General features: G+C 26.6%; 3 protein-coding genes across 4 annotated transcripts; all 3 read left to right on the forward strand.

The window, feature by feature from the left end:
- Positions 1–155: 155 nt before the first annotated feature.
- On the forward strand, positions 156–1,180 carry LOC145963173 (uncharacterized). Its single transcript, XM_083084861.1, has 5 exons — positions 156–216; positions 321–443; positions 580–784; positions 884–918; positions 1,175–1,180. Exons 1-5 carry the CDS (start codon positions 205–207, stop codon positions 1,178–1,180), a joined length of 381 nt encoding a protein of 126 aa, XP_082940987.1. The 5' UTR covers positions 156–204.
- LOC145962687 (luciferin 4-monooxygenase-like) lies at positions 1,078–3,506 on the forward strand. The gene is made up of 5 exons (XM_083083937.1): positions 1,078–1,482; positions 1,563–1,752; positions 1,846–2,097; positions 2,463–2,692; positions 2,820–3,506. Exons 1-5 carry the CDS (start codon positions 1,234–1,236, stop codon positions 2,985–2,987), a joined length of 1,089 nt encoding a protein of 362 aa, XP_082940063.1. The 5' UTR covers positions 1,078–1,233; the 3' UTR covers positions 2,988–3,506.
- Positions 3,507–8,290: 4,784 nt separating this feature from the next.
- Positions 8,291–17,176, forward strand: LOC145962686 (uncharacterized). 2 transcript variants are annotated; one of them, XM_083083936.1, is made up of 10 exons: positions 8,291–8,392; positions 10,170–10,402; positions 10,732–10,851; positions 12,719–12,926; positions 13,149–13,624; positions 14,215–14,392; positions 14,516–14,737; positions 15,076–15,305; positions 15,993–16,161; positions 16,256–17,176. In XM_083083936.1, exons 2-9 carry the CDS (start codon positions 10,382–10,384, stop codon positions 16,152–16,154), a joined length of 1,617 nt encoding a protein of 538 aa, XP_082940062.1. In that variant the 5' UTR covers positions 8,291–8,392; positions 10,170–10,381; the 3' UTR covers positions 16,155–16,161; positions 16,256–17,176. The 2 variants fall into 2 exon arrangements, with proteins under 2 accessions (XP_082940062.1, XP_082940061.1); XM_083083935.1 differs by having other exon boundaries at positions 15,993–17,176.
- The last annotated feature ends 880 nt before the right edge of the window (positions 17,177–18,056 follow it).

The raw sequence follows: 18,056 nt of genomic DNA on the forward strand, positions 1-18,056 counted from the left end.
TAATCAAAATATTTTCTCTTTACTTTTGGGCTAAAGGACATGTCATATCATAACAATATTATATCGAAATCAAAAGTTAGTCGTGCTATAACCGTTGTAACGTATAAAAGTGATATTCTCTATTAAATCAAAGCACATCCACTTAAATTAAAACACTTATTACTACTACAATAAGATAAAGAGAAACACCGATATATCAGCGTCATGGCACCTAAGGTAAAGGAAAATTATATTTATATGCTATAAGATATTTCATAAAACATAAAAAAAAATTAAAAGTATTATTCCTTGCACTAATAATATTATCGCGTATATTTTAGCTCCCCTTCAAGATAGAAAATGACATAATGATAGGGGAAGAAGAATTAATCGATGATAGTTGCATCAATACCGGAGAATTGATTTTGGACGCATTTAAATCCAGACCGGATTTCATTGGCCAAGTATGACACATAATAATAATTAGCATTATTTCTTTAATGCATGAAGAAAAAAGATTTATTAATTATTAATGTAAAATCACATGATTCTATTTAATATAATGCATTATATTATTTCATTTTGATTGATATGTGATAGGTGGATGCAATGACGGGAGAAGAAAATACATTCCAGCAAATGAGGGAACGGAGCGTAAAATGTGCATTATGGCTGAAAAAAATGGGTATTCAACGCAATGACGGCATAGTAGTGTATACTTCTAATCATTTGGATGCTTATATACCATATTTGGCGACTCTATATATCGGCGCTATTTTACATGTATGGAATATAAATGAGCCGAGTAAGTTAATTTTTTCCAGAATTTCTGTATTTTTATTTATTTTTATAATGCATATGTGTATATAGGCCAGTTGATATATTTATTTGTTAATATTTTTAGTAAATGTACTATGTCATTTGAAGGCTCATCCAAAGGTAATTTTTGCTGATGATGACAAAGCTTCTTTTATTTCCACATTCAAAATATGCGAGTCAGATATAGCTTCAATAATTATAGTCTCGATGAAAGAAAAGGACGAAAAGATGAAAGAAAAGGAGAAAGACCAGCAGAAAGAAAGAAAGGGAAACAAGAAAGAAGAAGAGAAAAACAAAGAAGAAGAGAAAATTATTTCCCTAAAATCAATTTTAAACAGTTATTTTAAAATTGAAATTGATGAATTTTCTTGTACAGAATTGAAAAGTAGTAAGGACACCGCAGTGATACTGTTTTTTGCTAGCACAACTCATGAGATGAAACATCATGTGGCACTTCCGCATGCATTCTTCACAGATCCATCGAATCAGCAGATACCCGATATGAAATCTAATGACGTTGGCCTATGGGTCGAATCGTTGCATTGGAATATCAGTTTGCTTCTGACAGTTCGCGCTATTCTTTCATACGTGAAAGCAGTCAAGATTAATATAGTTTTAAAATTTGGCAATATAATGTTAGAGTCAGATGTTAAATACTTTTGTAATGCTATACAAGAGTATAAGGTAACGTAAGAAATAGTTTTAATCTTTTGTTGAAAATGTATGAATTATAAAAAGTTTTTATTTTCGCTCTTATTTTTCAGGTAAATTGGATATTCTTAAAAAATTTGATGAGTAAATTGTTAGCTACCCGTGATAATTACCAAATGTTCAAGAAATGCGATATTTCTTCCTTGAAACACATAATAATTGGTGGTAGACAATTTTATGGCAATGTCACCTCTTTTTTTGATAGAATGGAAAAGAAAGGCGTTTCTGTTAGTAGAGTATACTGTATGTATATTCATAAAAATGTAATTTACGACCAACAATAACGAAGAACGCTCTTAATATTATTGATGATTGATTGCTCTTGTATTGTTTAAGGTTTGCCTGAAATAGGTGTGATCGCTTATCAACGACCCAAAAAATTAACTAAAGAAGAAAACTTAATTACAAAAAGGCTATCTAGCGGTTATGTGAGTAAAAATGTCTCTGTGTCAATACTTGATCCTATTACTGAAAAAACTCCGTTGAAAATAACCGAGATGGGTATAATCTGCTGCAAATCTCCGTCTTTAGCAAACAGCTACTTGTATCCTATTAATGCAAATTTAATGACAGTTACTGATAATTATGGTAAGTTATCCTTATTTAATTGATGAATTTTAATACTATAATATATAAGACGGTTAAAATAACACAAATAACTAATGAAAGAACCATCGTCATATACATATGAACATATAAAAAATCGCCTACATTAATTATTTACGTTAATCATTATAAAGAGTATTGGAATCATCGGGTTATTTTTTTTCTTGTAGATTATATATATTCTTATGCAATTTTTTATCATCGATAAAATTATAAGTAAAATAAAAACAAATAATTAAATGTTTTCTTCCTGTTTTCAACACATATGAGAATGTTTGTGTAATATGTTAAAACTCTTTTATGCATATTTAAATTACGCTTTTAATAAAATATTACGTATTTTTCAGGATGGTTCCATACTGATGATATAGGTCGCTTTGATTCAAACGGTTGTATCCACATTTTTGAGCGTTGTAGAAATCTTGTAATATACAAGAATCATTTTATTATACCAATGCATATTGAGAATATATTAAAGATGCATCCGGCGGTAAAAGACGCTTGTGTAATACCTATATATAATGAGTCTGATGGTCATCATCCATTTGCAGCCGTCGAACTATGGAAAATATTACAGGTTCAGAATTGATCATTTTTCGCCAAATTAAATAAATATATTGATCATTAATTGATTTATATTATTTTATTAATTGATTTATATGTAAAAAATGTATGTAAATTAATTCAAGTTTGTTGTACTTTAGGTAACGGAGAAGGAATTAATAGAACATGTAGCACGCGAAGCACCCACGGATTTTATGAAGCTTCGTGGGGGCGTTATGTTCACAAGTATGCCATATCTTCGCAATAGATATCCGGATCGATCAGTTATTCGTGCAAGAGCACATAATTATATAACAAGAGAAACTTAAGTCTAAAAAAACGTAATCGATTTATATTAGAAAAGCTTTTCAGAAATTCAATTGATCTGAATTAGTGCTATAAATATTTTATTGTCGGTAGAAATAGATGTTTATTTAAATAACTTGACGTAAGTCTGTAATATCGGATTATACAATATGACAAAATTTTAATGCATTTAAAATATAAATGTATGACGCATTTTCCAACAAGAGCTTTCAGTAAGAAATATACATACTATATATATTTTATATATACTATAAATATATATACTATATATATACTAATAAGTACATATATATACTATATATATATACAGGGGGTCCCATTTTAAATAATACGCTCAAATATCTCCGAAACGATGCGTTAAATAAAAAAATGTTTCAAATAAAAGTTGTATGGCTTAAAGGGGGTTATCAGATGGTGGCAATGGTTTGACCTTGGAGAGTCATTTGTAGGTCACGTGAAGATCACCGTCAATTTCTTAAACAAAACTCCTTATTTTTTATTGCATATTCTTGTAGCTTATCTCGAGGGCTTTCCAAAACACTATAATAAAATAGTTTTCCCTCAAGTACTTTTTGAGTTATAAGGCTTGAAATCATTTCTTAATTTTACATAAACCGTAAAATATCTTGTAAAATATTCATTTTTCGATTATCTTACCTTAATACTTTTATGTACAAAATAATGAGAGGAATCAACTATTACATATTTTTAAGAAAAAATATGTAATAGTTAATTGCAAATACATATTTTTTCTTCGAAACAACTATGTGTTTTCTTTACACCAATTGATCCTCTCATTATTTTGTACATAAAAGTATTAAGGTAAGATAATCGAAAAATGAATATTTTACAAGATATTTTACGGTTTATGTAAAATTAATAAATGATTTCAAGCCTTATAATTCAAAAAGTACTTGAGAGAAAACTATTTTATTATAGTGTTTTAGAAAGCCCTCGAGATAAGCTACAAGAATATGCCCCTTTAAGCCATATAACTTTTGTTTGAAACATTTCTTTATTTGACGCACCGTTTCGGAGACAGGGTGATTCTGCACAAACATTTGTCTTTAAAATATCAAATTCTTGAATGAATTCTAAGACGATTTTTCCTCTTGCAAAATTTTGCCCGGAACTTAGTTTTTAAACTATAAAGGAAAATAGTTAACTAATTATGGAACGAGTACGAGAGGTAGGCAGGGACGGCGCGATATCGTGGGGCGCTCGCCGCGATCAGCTGATTGCTATACGCGATGAGTGTAACAACCAGTGCGTGCGTGTGTGTGTGTGTGTGTGTGTGTGTGTGTGTGTGTGTGTGTGTGTGCGTGCGTGCGTGCGTGCGTGCGTGCGTGCGTGTGCGTGCGTGCGCGTGCGCACATTCTCACATATACACTGATTGCTACACTCATCGCCGTAATTAGTTAACTATTTTCCTTTGTAGTTTAAAAATTAAGCTCCGAGTAAAATTTTGCAAGAGGATAAATCGTCTTAGAATTCATTCAAGAATTTGATATTTTAAAGACAAATGTTTGTTCAGAATCACCCTGTATATATATATATATATATATATATATATATATATATACAGGGTGATTCTGAACAAACATTTGTCTTTAAAATATCAAATTCTTGAATGAATTCTAAGACGATTTATCCTCTTGCAAAATTATATATATATATATATATATATATATATATATATATATATATATATTTACATATTGAGAGTGATATAAATGTAGCGATGAACGAACATGAATGTACGAAAATTAAATTTATATGTCACTGTTTTCAACAAAATTTATCTGATTATATATGCAATTAAAAAATAATTCTAGTTACAAATGAGTATTTACGTGCGAAGTAAACACGCAAACTATACTAGAAAATTCATTAATTGTTTTTTTATGAAATTTTTATTTTTTTTCCTATTTTTGTCGATATTTCAAACATTCAATTTTATTTCTATAGACAATAGTTTTTTTTTAAGTAACAAGAAAAGAATATTTGGATTTTTCCTTTTATTATCATATATATGAAATTAATGTTTTTTAATTACAACAACTTTTGATGTCAGAACTTCAATCAAAGATATTTCGCATAATACTGTAGTATTTGATTCTGTAATATCATAATTTCTTACTAAAATAAATTGTTTTATTTAAAACATTTTGCTTTTTAAATCTCGTTTCTTGCGTCTTATTTCCTCTGTTTAATTTGAATAAATTTGTTTTAATTGTCACTTATTTAATTAATTCCTCGATATAATTTCGTTTATATTTTTGCATATATTTTTATTTATATTTCCCATTATAGAACTTACTTAATAAAGCTAATATTTACTAAATATTTACTCATTATATAACGCGATGATAATCAGTTTGTGATGTGAAGGAATAATTTCTAGAAAATTGATAGCTATTGCATGACGTAAGCGGACGTTGACAATTTAATGTTATGGATATTTCTGTGCGTGCAACATCCTGCCATGTAAAAACATGCAAAAAAATACCTGTTGCTATTATTATCACTATCTCTTGCTATATTGAACTTTATTATTACGCGGAAGCTTGTACAATCTCGGGACGCGGGCTAATGCATGATTAGGATTTTAATTACACGGAAATTTGATTTAAATTAATAAAAGTAAAATAAATAAAAAAATTAATATAAAATATAAATTATATACATTTAATTATTATTAACATTTGTTATTATTAAATTTATTGCTTCGTAAATTATTGCGTAAGTGTCAATTTAAACAACTAATCAGTATTAGGCAATTAATCGTTTGTCACAAACTTGAGTAATTGATCTGTAACATAAAGTTCGAAACTAAACGAAACTAAAAGAAAAGCTAAAATCTTTGTTAAAATTATTAAATAAAATCTTTGTATGTCAAGCAAAATGTTCGATTTTGTCAATCTTGGAAAAGCAGGAAAAATAATCGATTTTAAATAATATATATTTTGTCTTGAATATATAAAGTGTCTCATAAAGTTTGTACTAATGCTCATGAGCAGCTAGAGTGCAATAAACTGAACAGAAAAATTTTTTACTATTTTTGCAACTTTTGCAATAATTATTAAGATATTAACGAAAAAGTATTAGCAAATAAGCGCATGTTTCATGCGGCTGGACCATGGGATGTGTCATCGGTGAATGTCGGAAAGAATTGAGGTATTCATAGCCAAATTTTTTGCTGTGACATTCACCGATGGCACACTTAGAATATACATTTCATAGTCTAGCCATGCGAAATGTACGTTTATTCGCCAGTTCTTTTTCGGCTCACGAGCAATCTTTATAAGGCACTATGTATGTACATACAATTTTAAAATACTTATTTTAAAAATAGAATACGTGTTTACAAATTTTGTGACTCTTTTTTAAGAACAAACATTAAAACGTACATATAAACATACATATACAGGGTGACCCATTTTAACTTAGGCAGCCAAATAACTCGAAAAATAAGCAAGATAGAGAAAAATGTTTTAGACAAAAGTTGTATGGTTTCGAGGGGGCCATAAGATGGTATCATTGGTTTGACCTTGAAGAGTCATTTGAAGGTCACGTGAAGGTCACTTCAATTTTTTTAAATGGAACATCCTATATATTTTTGTACATTCTTGTAGCTCATCTCGAGAGCTTTCCAAAACACTATAATTAAGTACATTTTCGTTAAGTACTTTTTGAGTTATGAGGCTTGAAATAATTTCTTAATTTTACATAAACCGTAAAATATCTTGTAAAATATTCATTTTTCGATTACCTTACCTTAATAGTTTTATGTACAAAATAATGAGAGGAATCAATTGGTGTAAAGAAAACACATAGTTGTTTCGAAGAAAAAATATGTAATTTGCAATTAACAATTCCATATTTTTTCTTAAAAACAACTATGTGTTTTCTTTACACCAATTGATTCCTCTCATTATTTTGTACATAAAAGTATTAAGGTAAGATAATCGAAAAATGAATATTTTACAAGATATTTTACGGTTTATGTAAAATTAAGAAATTATTTCAAGCATCATAACTCAAAAAGTACTTAACGGAAAGGTACTTAATTATAGTGTTTTGGAAAGCTCTCGAAATAAGCTACAAGAATGTACAAAAATATATAGGGTATTCCATTTAAAAAAATTGAAGTGACCTTCACGTGACCTTCAAATGACTCTTCAAGGTCAAACCAATGATACCATCTTATGGCCCCCTCGAAACCATACAACTTTTGTCTAAAACATTTTTCTCTATCTTGCTTATTTTTCGAGTTATTTGGCTGCCTAAGTTAAAATGGGTCACCCTGTATATGTAAGTATAGATAGACTTTTATCCGTGAAAGTTAGAAAAAGAAAGTTTTTCGTAAAATTTAAAAAAATATTGCAATATGATCAGTTTTCTTATTTTCTTACGATTATTCGCGAAGCAATACCTTCGCACGTAGATAAGCGGGATTTAATATAGGTAGACGAAATTGAATCCTTATCATCTTTGATTAATTGCCATATCGCTCGCATAACAAACATAACGAGTATCATTGATATAACATAATTTTGCAGAACTTTATCCACTTGCAATTTTTAAACAGATTCCATTGCGCGTCTTGTCATAAGTGAGTAATCTCATTAATCAAAAATAAGATCGAAGGATTGTCGATCTAGGTAATTTTATCGATCAGACAACAGCTCTAACATCACTTAATCATCAATGATACGTAAAAATGAAATATAATATAATACAAAATATAGATATACGAGAGAGATAAAGAGAAATTTGTCTCGTTGAATAAGATTTCCGTCTGACGGGGAAGAATTTGCGAAAGTTTTGTCGCAAAAGGAACAATTGTATATACTTGTGAAATTAAACAAGAAAAAAATGAAGAAAATACTAAAATATATATATTCTAATATACGTGCCAATATAAAGATGACATGTAATTAGGTTTCAATTCTATGGAAAATAGATGCAATGATATAATAGTAGATAAATAGATACATATTCTGTGTAGTAAAAGTAAATAGGTGGATACATATCTCTTCTTCAGTAATTTTACAAAATTACTTTACAAAAGTCTGATGATAGAGCTAATATTGAATATGAAAAATCAAAAATGTCTGATAATAGCTGTTGCGAGGATCACACGTACATACAAAAACATAAGATTAATAATGAAACAATAGAATTTGTGAACTGTATATGGTGTATTTATACAAGTCGAAAACAGAGTAGATTGGAGAGAGGGATATTTCGTGTAACATACAACTGACTATAAGTACGACTGTAAGTACGACTATAAGTACAACTGACTATAAGAATTATGACAGTTCACATTTGTCCACGGTCAGATGTAGACTGTTGATCGTTTATCTGTTTTGCATTTATTGTTAAAAGTTGTGATTTTGAGGTAGTGTAAAAGTTTTTCTCATCTCTTTCAAACACAAAACATATGTTCTTTGTTAATGTAAATTGTGTTTTTGATTTATATTCAAATTCGAGCAACTTTTCCCAAGAGATAATTTTATTTTAACAATTGGCACTAGGTACTTTGACAATTTAGTGGCACGCTTACAAATGAAAATACAATTTAAACTGCATACATGGCAATAATACTTAATATACAATGCAATAAACTTTAATGTGCATTGACTCTATCCATGTATATTGCCGTTTATAGAATAATTCTAGCAATGACCTAGCAATGACATGTAGTATCACAATTAGAGAAATAAAACAAATCTTTCTAATAGAAAAAAATGTTGAAAAATGTTTTTTCTTTGTTATTTTCTTAATATAATATTTTCTTTGTATTTTTTTGTTAAGTATTATGAGAAATCTTTCAATGCTCTAATGTTATTAATTTAGTTTATTTTAGAAATAATTTTTTAATAGATTAAAATGAGATTTTTGCGGTAGACTATATCAAACACGACATGATTCAAATAATTTTCAGTTATAGATATGTAACAAAAATTTTTATTGTACATTAACTGAAAATTATCCGAATTATTTTATATTTAGTATTATTTTAACGACATTTTCTGATTAACCCATTAAAATTTTCAGCTCGCAAAAGATAAAATAAAAATTAATTTACATATGAGATTGATTTTTCTGCATATGCGCGTATATATAATGTATAAAATATTACATATATTAAAAATTATTTGAAAAATGTCACTTAACATTAAATATTATTGAAAAAACAAAATATTGTCTTACATTATATTTTAATTTTCAAAACATGGATTGATTCTTATGTTGATTTGAATATATATTCAAATATATATAAGAAATATATGTAAGAGAATATGCAATTATCATAAGAAATTAACGTTTATTAATTTATTAGTCATATAATCTCCGACAAAATATTATAAATATGTCAGCAGAAATTGGTTCTTTTTGGCTTTAATACCGAAATATCAAAATGTTTAATGAATGCTAAATGTTTAATGAATGCTAATTGTTTAATGAATGCTAAATGTTTAATGAATGCTAATTGTTTAATGAATGCTAAATGTACGTCGTCATTAAACCAACATGTCGGCAATCTATTAAAAAATTATTTCTAAAATAAACTAAATTAATAACATTAGAGCATTGAAAGATTTCTCATAATACTTAACAAAAAAATACAAAGAAAATATTATATTAAGAAAATAACAAAGAAAAAACATTTTTCAACGTTTTTTTCTATTAGAAAGATTTGTTTTATTTTTCTAATTGTGATACTACATGTCATTACTAGGTCATTGCTAGAATATATTGATCTCGCCTTCATTTAACATTACAGTTAGACAACCCCTTCAATTGGAGAATAATCGTGAGCCGACCTAAACTAATCCGTATTGTTCACAGTCGCTTTCCCCTGATCATATAAATTATAAATTATTTATTCTCTCCGTTACTCTCCCTGCGAACTTTTTAAATCGAATTCCTTATTTCACCCATACGTTTTTGCGCTGAAGATGGCTTAAAAATAAGCTGAAACGTCCGCTCCAACTTATTTCACGTATATGTTTTATCGATATTTTGCGTCCCAATCTGTATTTTCGCTTATATGTATCTTATTGAAGTTTTGTAAACCATTTATGATCTATTAATATATATTATTGTTACCTTCTTAACCTTGTACTTTTAGCTCTCTATGCCTTCTTAACCACTTTAATTTTTAATTACAGTTAATATTCACTTTGGAATATTTTTTTATTGGAGGAAAATTCTTTTATCTCTCTTATGTGCATTGACATACATGCATTTTAATTTAACCGACCAAAGTCATGGAATAAATGCATTTCATTAAATGCAATTATTTGTAATGTAATGATATCATCGTAATACTGCTATTGACTCGTGTCTTATACTCAAGGGATATTTGGATATTTTCAGCAAAATGGTGGCAAGTGATTTAAAGGTAAATTTAAAAACGTACACACACGCGCATATATACACATATATATATATAACTTATATTATTATAATTATAATCATTTATTTATATGATATATAAACAAGAAACAATTGTTAATATGTAGCACTAGATACAAATTAAATTAAAATTTTAAAGATTAAACTTAGAGCGCAAATTTGCTATAAGGTGTATTAATTGCTATAAGGTGTATTAATTTGTATAGAGCGCAAATTTGCTATAAGGATTTACAAGTATATTTTTTAAAACATAAATATTTATGCATAATCTAATTATTTAGAATAATACATTTCTATTATTTCTATTATTTTCAGAATTTTACTGTAGAAAATAACGTTTACAAAGGAAAAGTGTCATCTTATAGCTCTAATTACAAGAGCCTTAATGAATTAATATGGACTAAAATTAAAAGCCATGGAGATAAAATTGCATACGTAAGTCAATTTTTACATATAGAGTGTTGGGTAAAAAAAGACTTCCAAAATTTATTTCCAGTTTTACTTAATAATAAAACTGGAAATAAATTTTGGAAGTCTTTTTTTACCCAATTATTATTCAGTAAATAAAAAAAATCTTAGAATAAAAAAAGTTTTTTAATATTAATATATATATATATATATATATATATATATATATATATATATATTAATATTAAAAAACTTTTTTTATTCTAAGATTTTTTTTATTTACTGAATAATAATTGGGTAAAAAACATATTATATATATATATATATATATATATATATATATATATATATATATATATATATATATATATATATATATATATATATATATATATATATAATATGAGGGATATAAATGATATATAGAAATAGAGCAAGTATCATTAATGATCTCTCTTTTATTAGCGTGATTATAAACACAAAATAAATAAGACAATATAAATCTTTTACTAATACATATATTCTCGTAAGCAGTTAAGTAGAAAATACAATTGAATGTGAAATGAAAAATTTATTTATTACCAACTAGGCGCAATTAAGATTTAAAAAAAACTTATATAATTTTCTTTTTAAATAATTATTTTTAACTAATTGTTTTTATAAAAACATGTACTTTTTTATATCAAAATGTTTCTTATTTATCTCTATAACATTGTTTAGTTTACAGTTTATGTTCTGTTTCTAAATAATCATCTACAATTTGTTCTTTTTTTATAATCATTGTAAATGATTACTTGGAAGAAACAAAAGAATTGCAAGAGCATACAGCATAAATATCAGAATTTAGCATGATAGCTGTAAACGACACAAAGCAAGTCGCAGAGTATACAATATAGAACATAGCAATTCTATCTTTCTGGAAATGAAATAACCAATCAATATCTCAGAAAAGATGAGTCTTTTATTCATGTCTTTTTTTATTATTTCATGTCTTTTAGAGAGATATTTTGATACAGAGCTAAAAAATGAAAAATATTATTGAGAAAATAGTGAAAATGTTATATAATGCTTATAAATACTGAATAAGAGCTGTATTATAGAGTAACAATATGCGTGTCTTTCGCCATACATATATAATATACAGAGAAAAACAAGCGTAAATTTTATGCTATTATATAATAATTGCATTATTTGTTATTTACAATACATAAAGAGCAAAAAATTTATCAAAAATTATATAATTGAAGATATCTGATTATATAAATGAAAATAAAGAAAAATACAGATTTTAAAGTAATTTCAATATAATTGTCTAACTACGCAATTTTTTTCTTATGTCTTGTCTTAAATATCTATAATAAAACTGTCAATCTCTTGTTCTCAATTTTTCGAAACAAGTATATTAAAAAAAAGCAATAAATACTTTCAGACTGTTACTCATTTACGTAACTTGCAATGACATAATATTATAGGCGTCTTAAAAAGAGAATTAATATTGAGGAGAAATTGGAATAAATCTTAATACATTACCTTAAAATTAAATAAAAATTAAATTTCAAAAAATTTTAATTTTTTAAATTTAATTTTGTTCCAAACTCAATAACTAAACTCAATAAACAAAACATAGATTATATATTATATATGATAAACATAGAATTATACAAATAGATGTCATAATATTTAAAAATTAATATTAGCTAATAAATCATTAATTCATTTGCAAATTGATTTCATAATAAATATAAACACTTTGGAAAAACTATAGATATCGAAATCGAACGTTTAATGTATCATTCTAATATTAATTAAAAAATTGATAATGATCTGATAATAATGAGAATTTGACAATTATTTAAAATATAACACTCTGTATATAACATCAATAATATCGTAGTTGGATGCACGCACAGAAAATATGGTTACATATGCGGAGTTACAAGACAAAGTCGTGAGATGCGCGTTATGGTTGCAAAAACAAGGGATCAAGTCTGGCGATGTTGTCAGTCTGTGTACATGCAATCATCTAAATTCCATTGTACCCTGTTTGGCTGTGTTTTACATCAATGCAATCTTCAATCCGTGGAACGAGGATATGGATTTGCGTAAGTTCCTTTGAGTTAAAAACATTGTTACATTATATTCGATTAATAATAAGAAATAATGTAAGTTCAACGACAGCGAATATAATTTTATCTATTTTGAATTAATTAGAATTTTGATTTTTTATTTATTAATTAATTACGTCATAACATATATGTATTATTTATTTTTTTACGATTTTTATTTCATGTAGCCTTTATTAATTATGTGCTATTTGTCATTAGAAACTGCGTTGCATGTCATGCAATTGACTACTCCGAAAGTAATCTTCTGTAGCGAGAAACCCGTGAACGTTATCTTGAGCGCGATGAAAGAGAGTAATTACAATGCCATGATTGTAGTTTTCGGCAATCATCCCAACGCGATCTCATTTTCTGACATTTTAAACATGTACAGCAACGCAGAAGTAGCGAATTTTCGATTTGCCGAAGTAGGTGATATTAAAAAAACGACGTGCATCATGCACTCATCAGGCACCACGGGGATGCCGAAGGGAGTCGAAATGTCCAATTACTGTCTCTTACGCATCAGCGAGGATAAAAACTTGGATATGTCCAACGCAGTGTCAATTTGGTTCTCATCACTTTATTGGATCAGCGGGATATTGATGAACTTAAAATCGATTGTGCAAGGCGCCAAAGTGATTATATATCCGGAATTCGATGAGGAGATGACGTGTCAATTAATCGAGAAATACAAAGTAAGCATCATAAACTAAAAAATTGCAATGACACTGTTCGGGGCGAGATTTATCTACAACTTTATTTTTAAGAGATCTTTCATTAAAGAATAGTAATTTGAAAATTACGCCCTTGATTAAAAAAAAATAATAATTAATATATATCAAAATAATTTAATTTTTGCTAGAGATCATTTTATAAATAGTAAATAATATACTATGATTCTTCTTATATTTATGAATTCCATAAAATAAAATTGAATGTACTTTTTTTACAAGAAAATTAAACATTATATAAACTTATCACTCCTAGAAAAATACCATTAACTTACTATTAATATTCATTTATTATTTATTATCCGAAGACATGTTTAACAAATAATGTCTATTATTATGACAAAACATTATTACATGCTAAAAAATTTATGATGATAAAATAAATAACTAAGTTATACATATAAGTTCTAAAAAAGTCGAAAATATTTTATCTTCTTATGTATTATTATAATGCATGTTAATTAAGTAAATTGCATGATATGTTTTATACGTTTATGCATGATTAGCATATTGTATACAAAAACACGAAAACATCTTTTTTCTTATCTTGCTAGGTAACAGTAATTTTCTTAAGTACGAGTATGATTAACCGGTTTCTTAGAGCGGGTTATATAAAGAAGTATTCATTATCATGTTTGAAAGTCATTGTCTGTGGTGGTGCAATAATCAAGCCAAAAGCACAGAAAGAAATGAGATCTATTTTACCGCATGTTCAAGTGTTGCAAGGTTACGGTAGGTATCATTTTAATGTAATAAAATATTAAATAAAATATCCATATATAATAAACAAGACAATATATTTAATTAAACAAGTTTTATCGCGGAAATTCGATTATTTATCTTATTATTATATAGGAATGACGGAGCTCGGTGGAATCGCGACACTGCAACTTCCGCATCATAAAGATGGGTCTTGTGGGATAGTAGCCAAAAATGTGCAAATGAAGGTCGTAGATCCAGAAAACGGAAATGTCCTTGGCCCGAATAACTCGGGAGAATTATGGATAAAGACGGCTACCATAATGAATGGTTACTACAGGAATCCTGAAGCGACAAAAAATACTGTTGATGAAGAAGGTAAACAAACTTTTTATGCGCATGCATGCAATATTGATAATAATATGTAATTAAATTAAATTAAATTAAACTAATGTTAGGTTTATATAAACCTATGTCCCAAAAGGTTTAATTAAAGAATTATAAGTTTTTAAAAATAAACAAGCAATATTGTTTTTATAATTTTATTAAAGCTTTAAATCAAATTTAAATTATTTAATTTATTGACATAAATGAAAATATTTGTGCATAAATAATTATGTACAAATATTTTCAATAATTATATCAATAAATTAGGTAATTTAAATTTAATTAAATATGATAAAATATATTATAAAAGTAAGTTTCAATTTTTTTAGGATGGCTGCATTCGGGTGATATCGGTTATTTTGACGAAGACGGAGAACTCTTTATTATTGATAGGATAAAAGAGCTTATAAAATATAGAGGATATCAAATCTCACCTGGAGAAATTGAAGGCGTTTTAATATTACATCCAGCAGTATTGGAAGTTGCAGTACTAGCAGTGCCGCATGCAACAGACGATGAACACCCTATTGCTTATGTCACTAAAACGGCCGGATCCAAGGTACAAAATCTTATTGCAAAATTTAATAAAATCACAGGACATTATGTAATATTTTATTAATTATGAGTTAAGAAGTTTTGGGAATTATTCGAGAAATTCTTTTTAAATATTATCATGTGATAAAATTATTAATAAATTTACTTTCGAGATTTTGTGACTCTTTAAACAATAGATAGATATGTGATTGTTTTCTTGTCATATACACAGAGTGTATAATCTCTATAAATGTTGAGATTAAATTTATATAAAATGTTAATGCGATCAAGTAGATAAAAAAGGTTTATATAAACCTATGTCCAAAATGTTTCATTATAAAAATAAACAAACACTATTGTTTTTATAACTTTATTAGAACTTTAAATTATAATAGACGGAACTGCGCTGACTCGGAAATAGGTAATTTTAAATTTACATGCCTTGATTTATTTAATCTGTAGACATATTTTTCTTCTGTTAGACTTTATTTGTTCAATATACTTAATTTATATAAAATACATAAAATTAAATTTTGATATTTGGGTCATTGTGATATCATTTTTGTACTTTCTCTTATGCAATACGCATATGCAAAATTTTAGAAAGTTTAATATATATATGGGGATTAAATATTGATTATACATGTATGGCTGTTAGAAAAAAATATAGTTCTTTTTATAATTAATATTCTTTATAAATTAACATGTATAGGTGACGGAGCAAGAATTAATAGACTTGGTGGCAAATAATATGATGGATCAATATAGACTTCGTGCTGGTGTTGTATTTTTGGACGCTTTTCCCTATACAGGTTCAGGAAAAATCGCGAGGAAAGAATTGAAAGCAATGGCTAAAAAACTAGCTATCGAATAAAATAACAGTATATATATATTTATATATATTTATAATTATATATAATAATTTATATAATTGTATTTTTTCTCGATAATTACACAAAATTCATAAATTTATAGTCATTTCAGAAATTATTAGAAAAACATACATGATGAAGAGGGCTAATTTTTTGTTATAAGGCTTTTCAAATGTATCATAATTGAATTTTGAAAACTTTGCCGAAGAAAAGTGAAGAGAATGTGCTTGAAATTTTAAATAATACCTTATTAAAAATTAACAGACAGATTTTACGCTAAAAATCATCTACAATACGATCTATGCGATATCTTTAAAAATTTAAAAACATATTGTTTAAAATATTTTAAACATTATACAAATATTTTAACATATTTTTTAAAATGATAAATCCTTGCAAAGATATACAATTTACAATCTCAATAGTTATCATCGAAATTTATTTTATTAAAAATACATAATATAAAATTTTGAATTGTAGATACTTTATGGAATAAAAAATCAAATAAGCAAAAAGTTCTTGTAACAGATATTTACTAAAACATATATGCAATCTCTTAGTTTTGCTAATAGAGATACATATGTCACAAAATAACCGTATCTTTTAATATTGAATTATTTGGAATAATATTCTTAATAAATCGTAAAATACAAGTGTTATATATCAAAAAAAGTGTCTGCGCATTTTACGTTCAACAAACAATAGTTATGTAAGTTTAAGAATGAGTTTGCGTCTTACGTAAAGCAACATATATACATAATGAAAGGTTGTGTTTGATAATCACGTTTGAAAAATAACTTCTTCTTATACTGTAAATAGTTGATTAATAGATAAAATATTTCTTATTTGATTGCCTTTTTAAGTAATATATCAATTTCGTGTTTAGACTATATGTGTTGTTTATAGAGCAGAGGTAAATATAAAAGAGAGAGAAAAAGAGAGAGGAGAGAGAGAGAGAGAGAAGGAGAAAGAAAAAAAGGAAGAGAGAGAGAGAGAGAGAGAGAGAGAGAGAGAGAGAGAGAGAGAGAGAAATTAATTATAAATAATAAAACTTTTATTATTATAACATAATTGTGTGTACAAAACAGTAATTTATTATATCAATTTTTGAGCTGATAATAATGATAATCGATAATCGGTTTATTTATGTCATAATTTTAATGTGATATTGTTTGAATATTAATCATGATATTGTTTGAATATTAATCATGATATCTATAAGCGACGAAAATGGAGACAAATATTTAATACATTCAGTATATATTATGTGATGTGTATGTTTGTGTGTTTGTAATCATTTATCGCGAATATTGCTTAAGTAAGAGGAAGTTCGGAGGTTATCAATTAGAACAATGCGGAAATACTTAAATTTTTTAGTTCTGATTGTTGTTATAATAAATAATAAAATAAGATAAGTAAAATAAAATTAAAACATGCAAGTGAATAAAAATACATGTATATATTATAAGAACGATCAGAAATGTAAAATTTACCATATATGTGTTAAATTAAAATTAAAATTTTGTAGACTTCAGAATTGCTTAGACTTCATTGCCGAAGCATTTAAAATTAAATAATATGAAATAATCGAGCCAGAAATTTTATTTGTCTATTTTGATGGTTCCTCCTGTAATGATGGACCTCCGGTTCCTGGTATATTTCGCGAATCTTTATTAATTCTTTTGTGATTTTGCACAAGTGAAAAATAAGATAGCAAAAATAATAAAAAAATAATAAATAAATAAAAAATAAGATAGCAAAAATGAGAAGAAAGAGAAGAACTTTTTGAGTTTTACAGAAAAAATACAATATCCATATATATATTTACATATATTTACATATTGGTTTAATTTTTTTTGTCTCCCTCTCTGACATATTTATTCAAATCTTTTTAATAATCTTCT

This window comes from Camponotus vicinus, unplaced genomic scaffold (assembly GCF_025532165.1).
Source record: "Camponotus vicinus isolate PSW18456_S1 unplaced genomic scaffold, iyCamVici1.0 SCAF_12, whole genome shotgun sequence".
NCBI classification, from domain to species: domain Eukaryota; kingdom Metazoa; phylum Arthropoda; class Insecta; order Hymenoptera; family Formicidae; genus Camponotus; species Camponotus vicinus.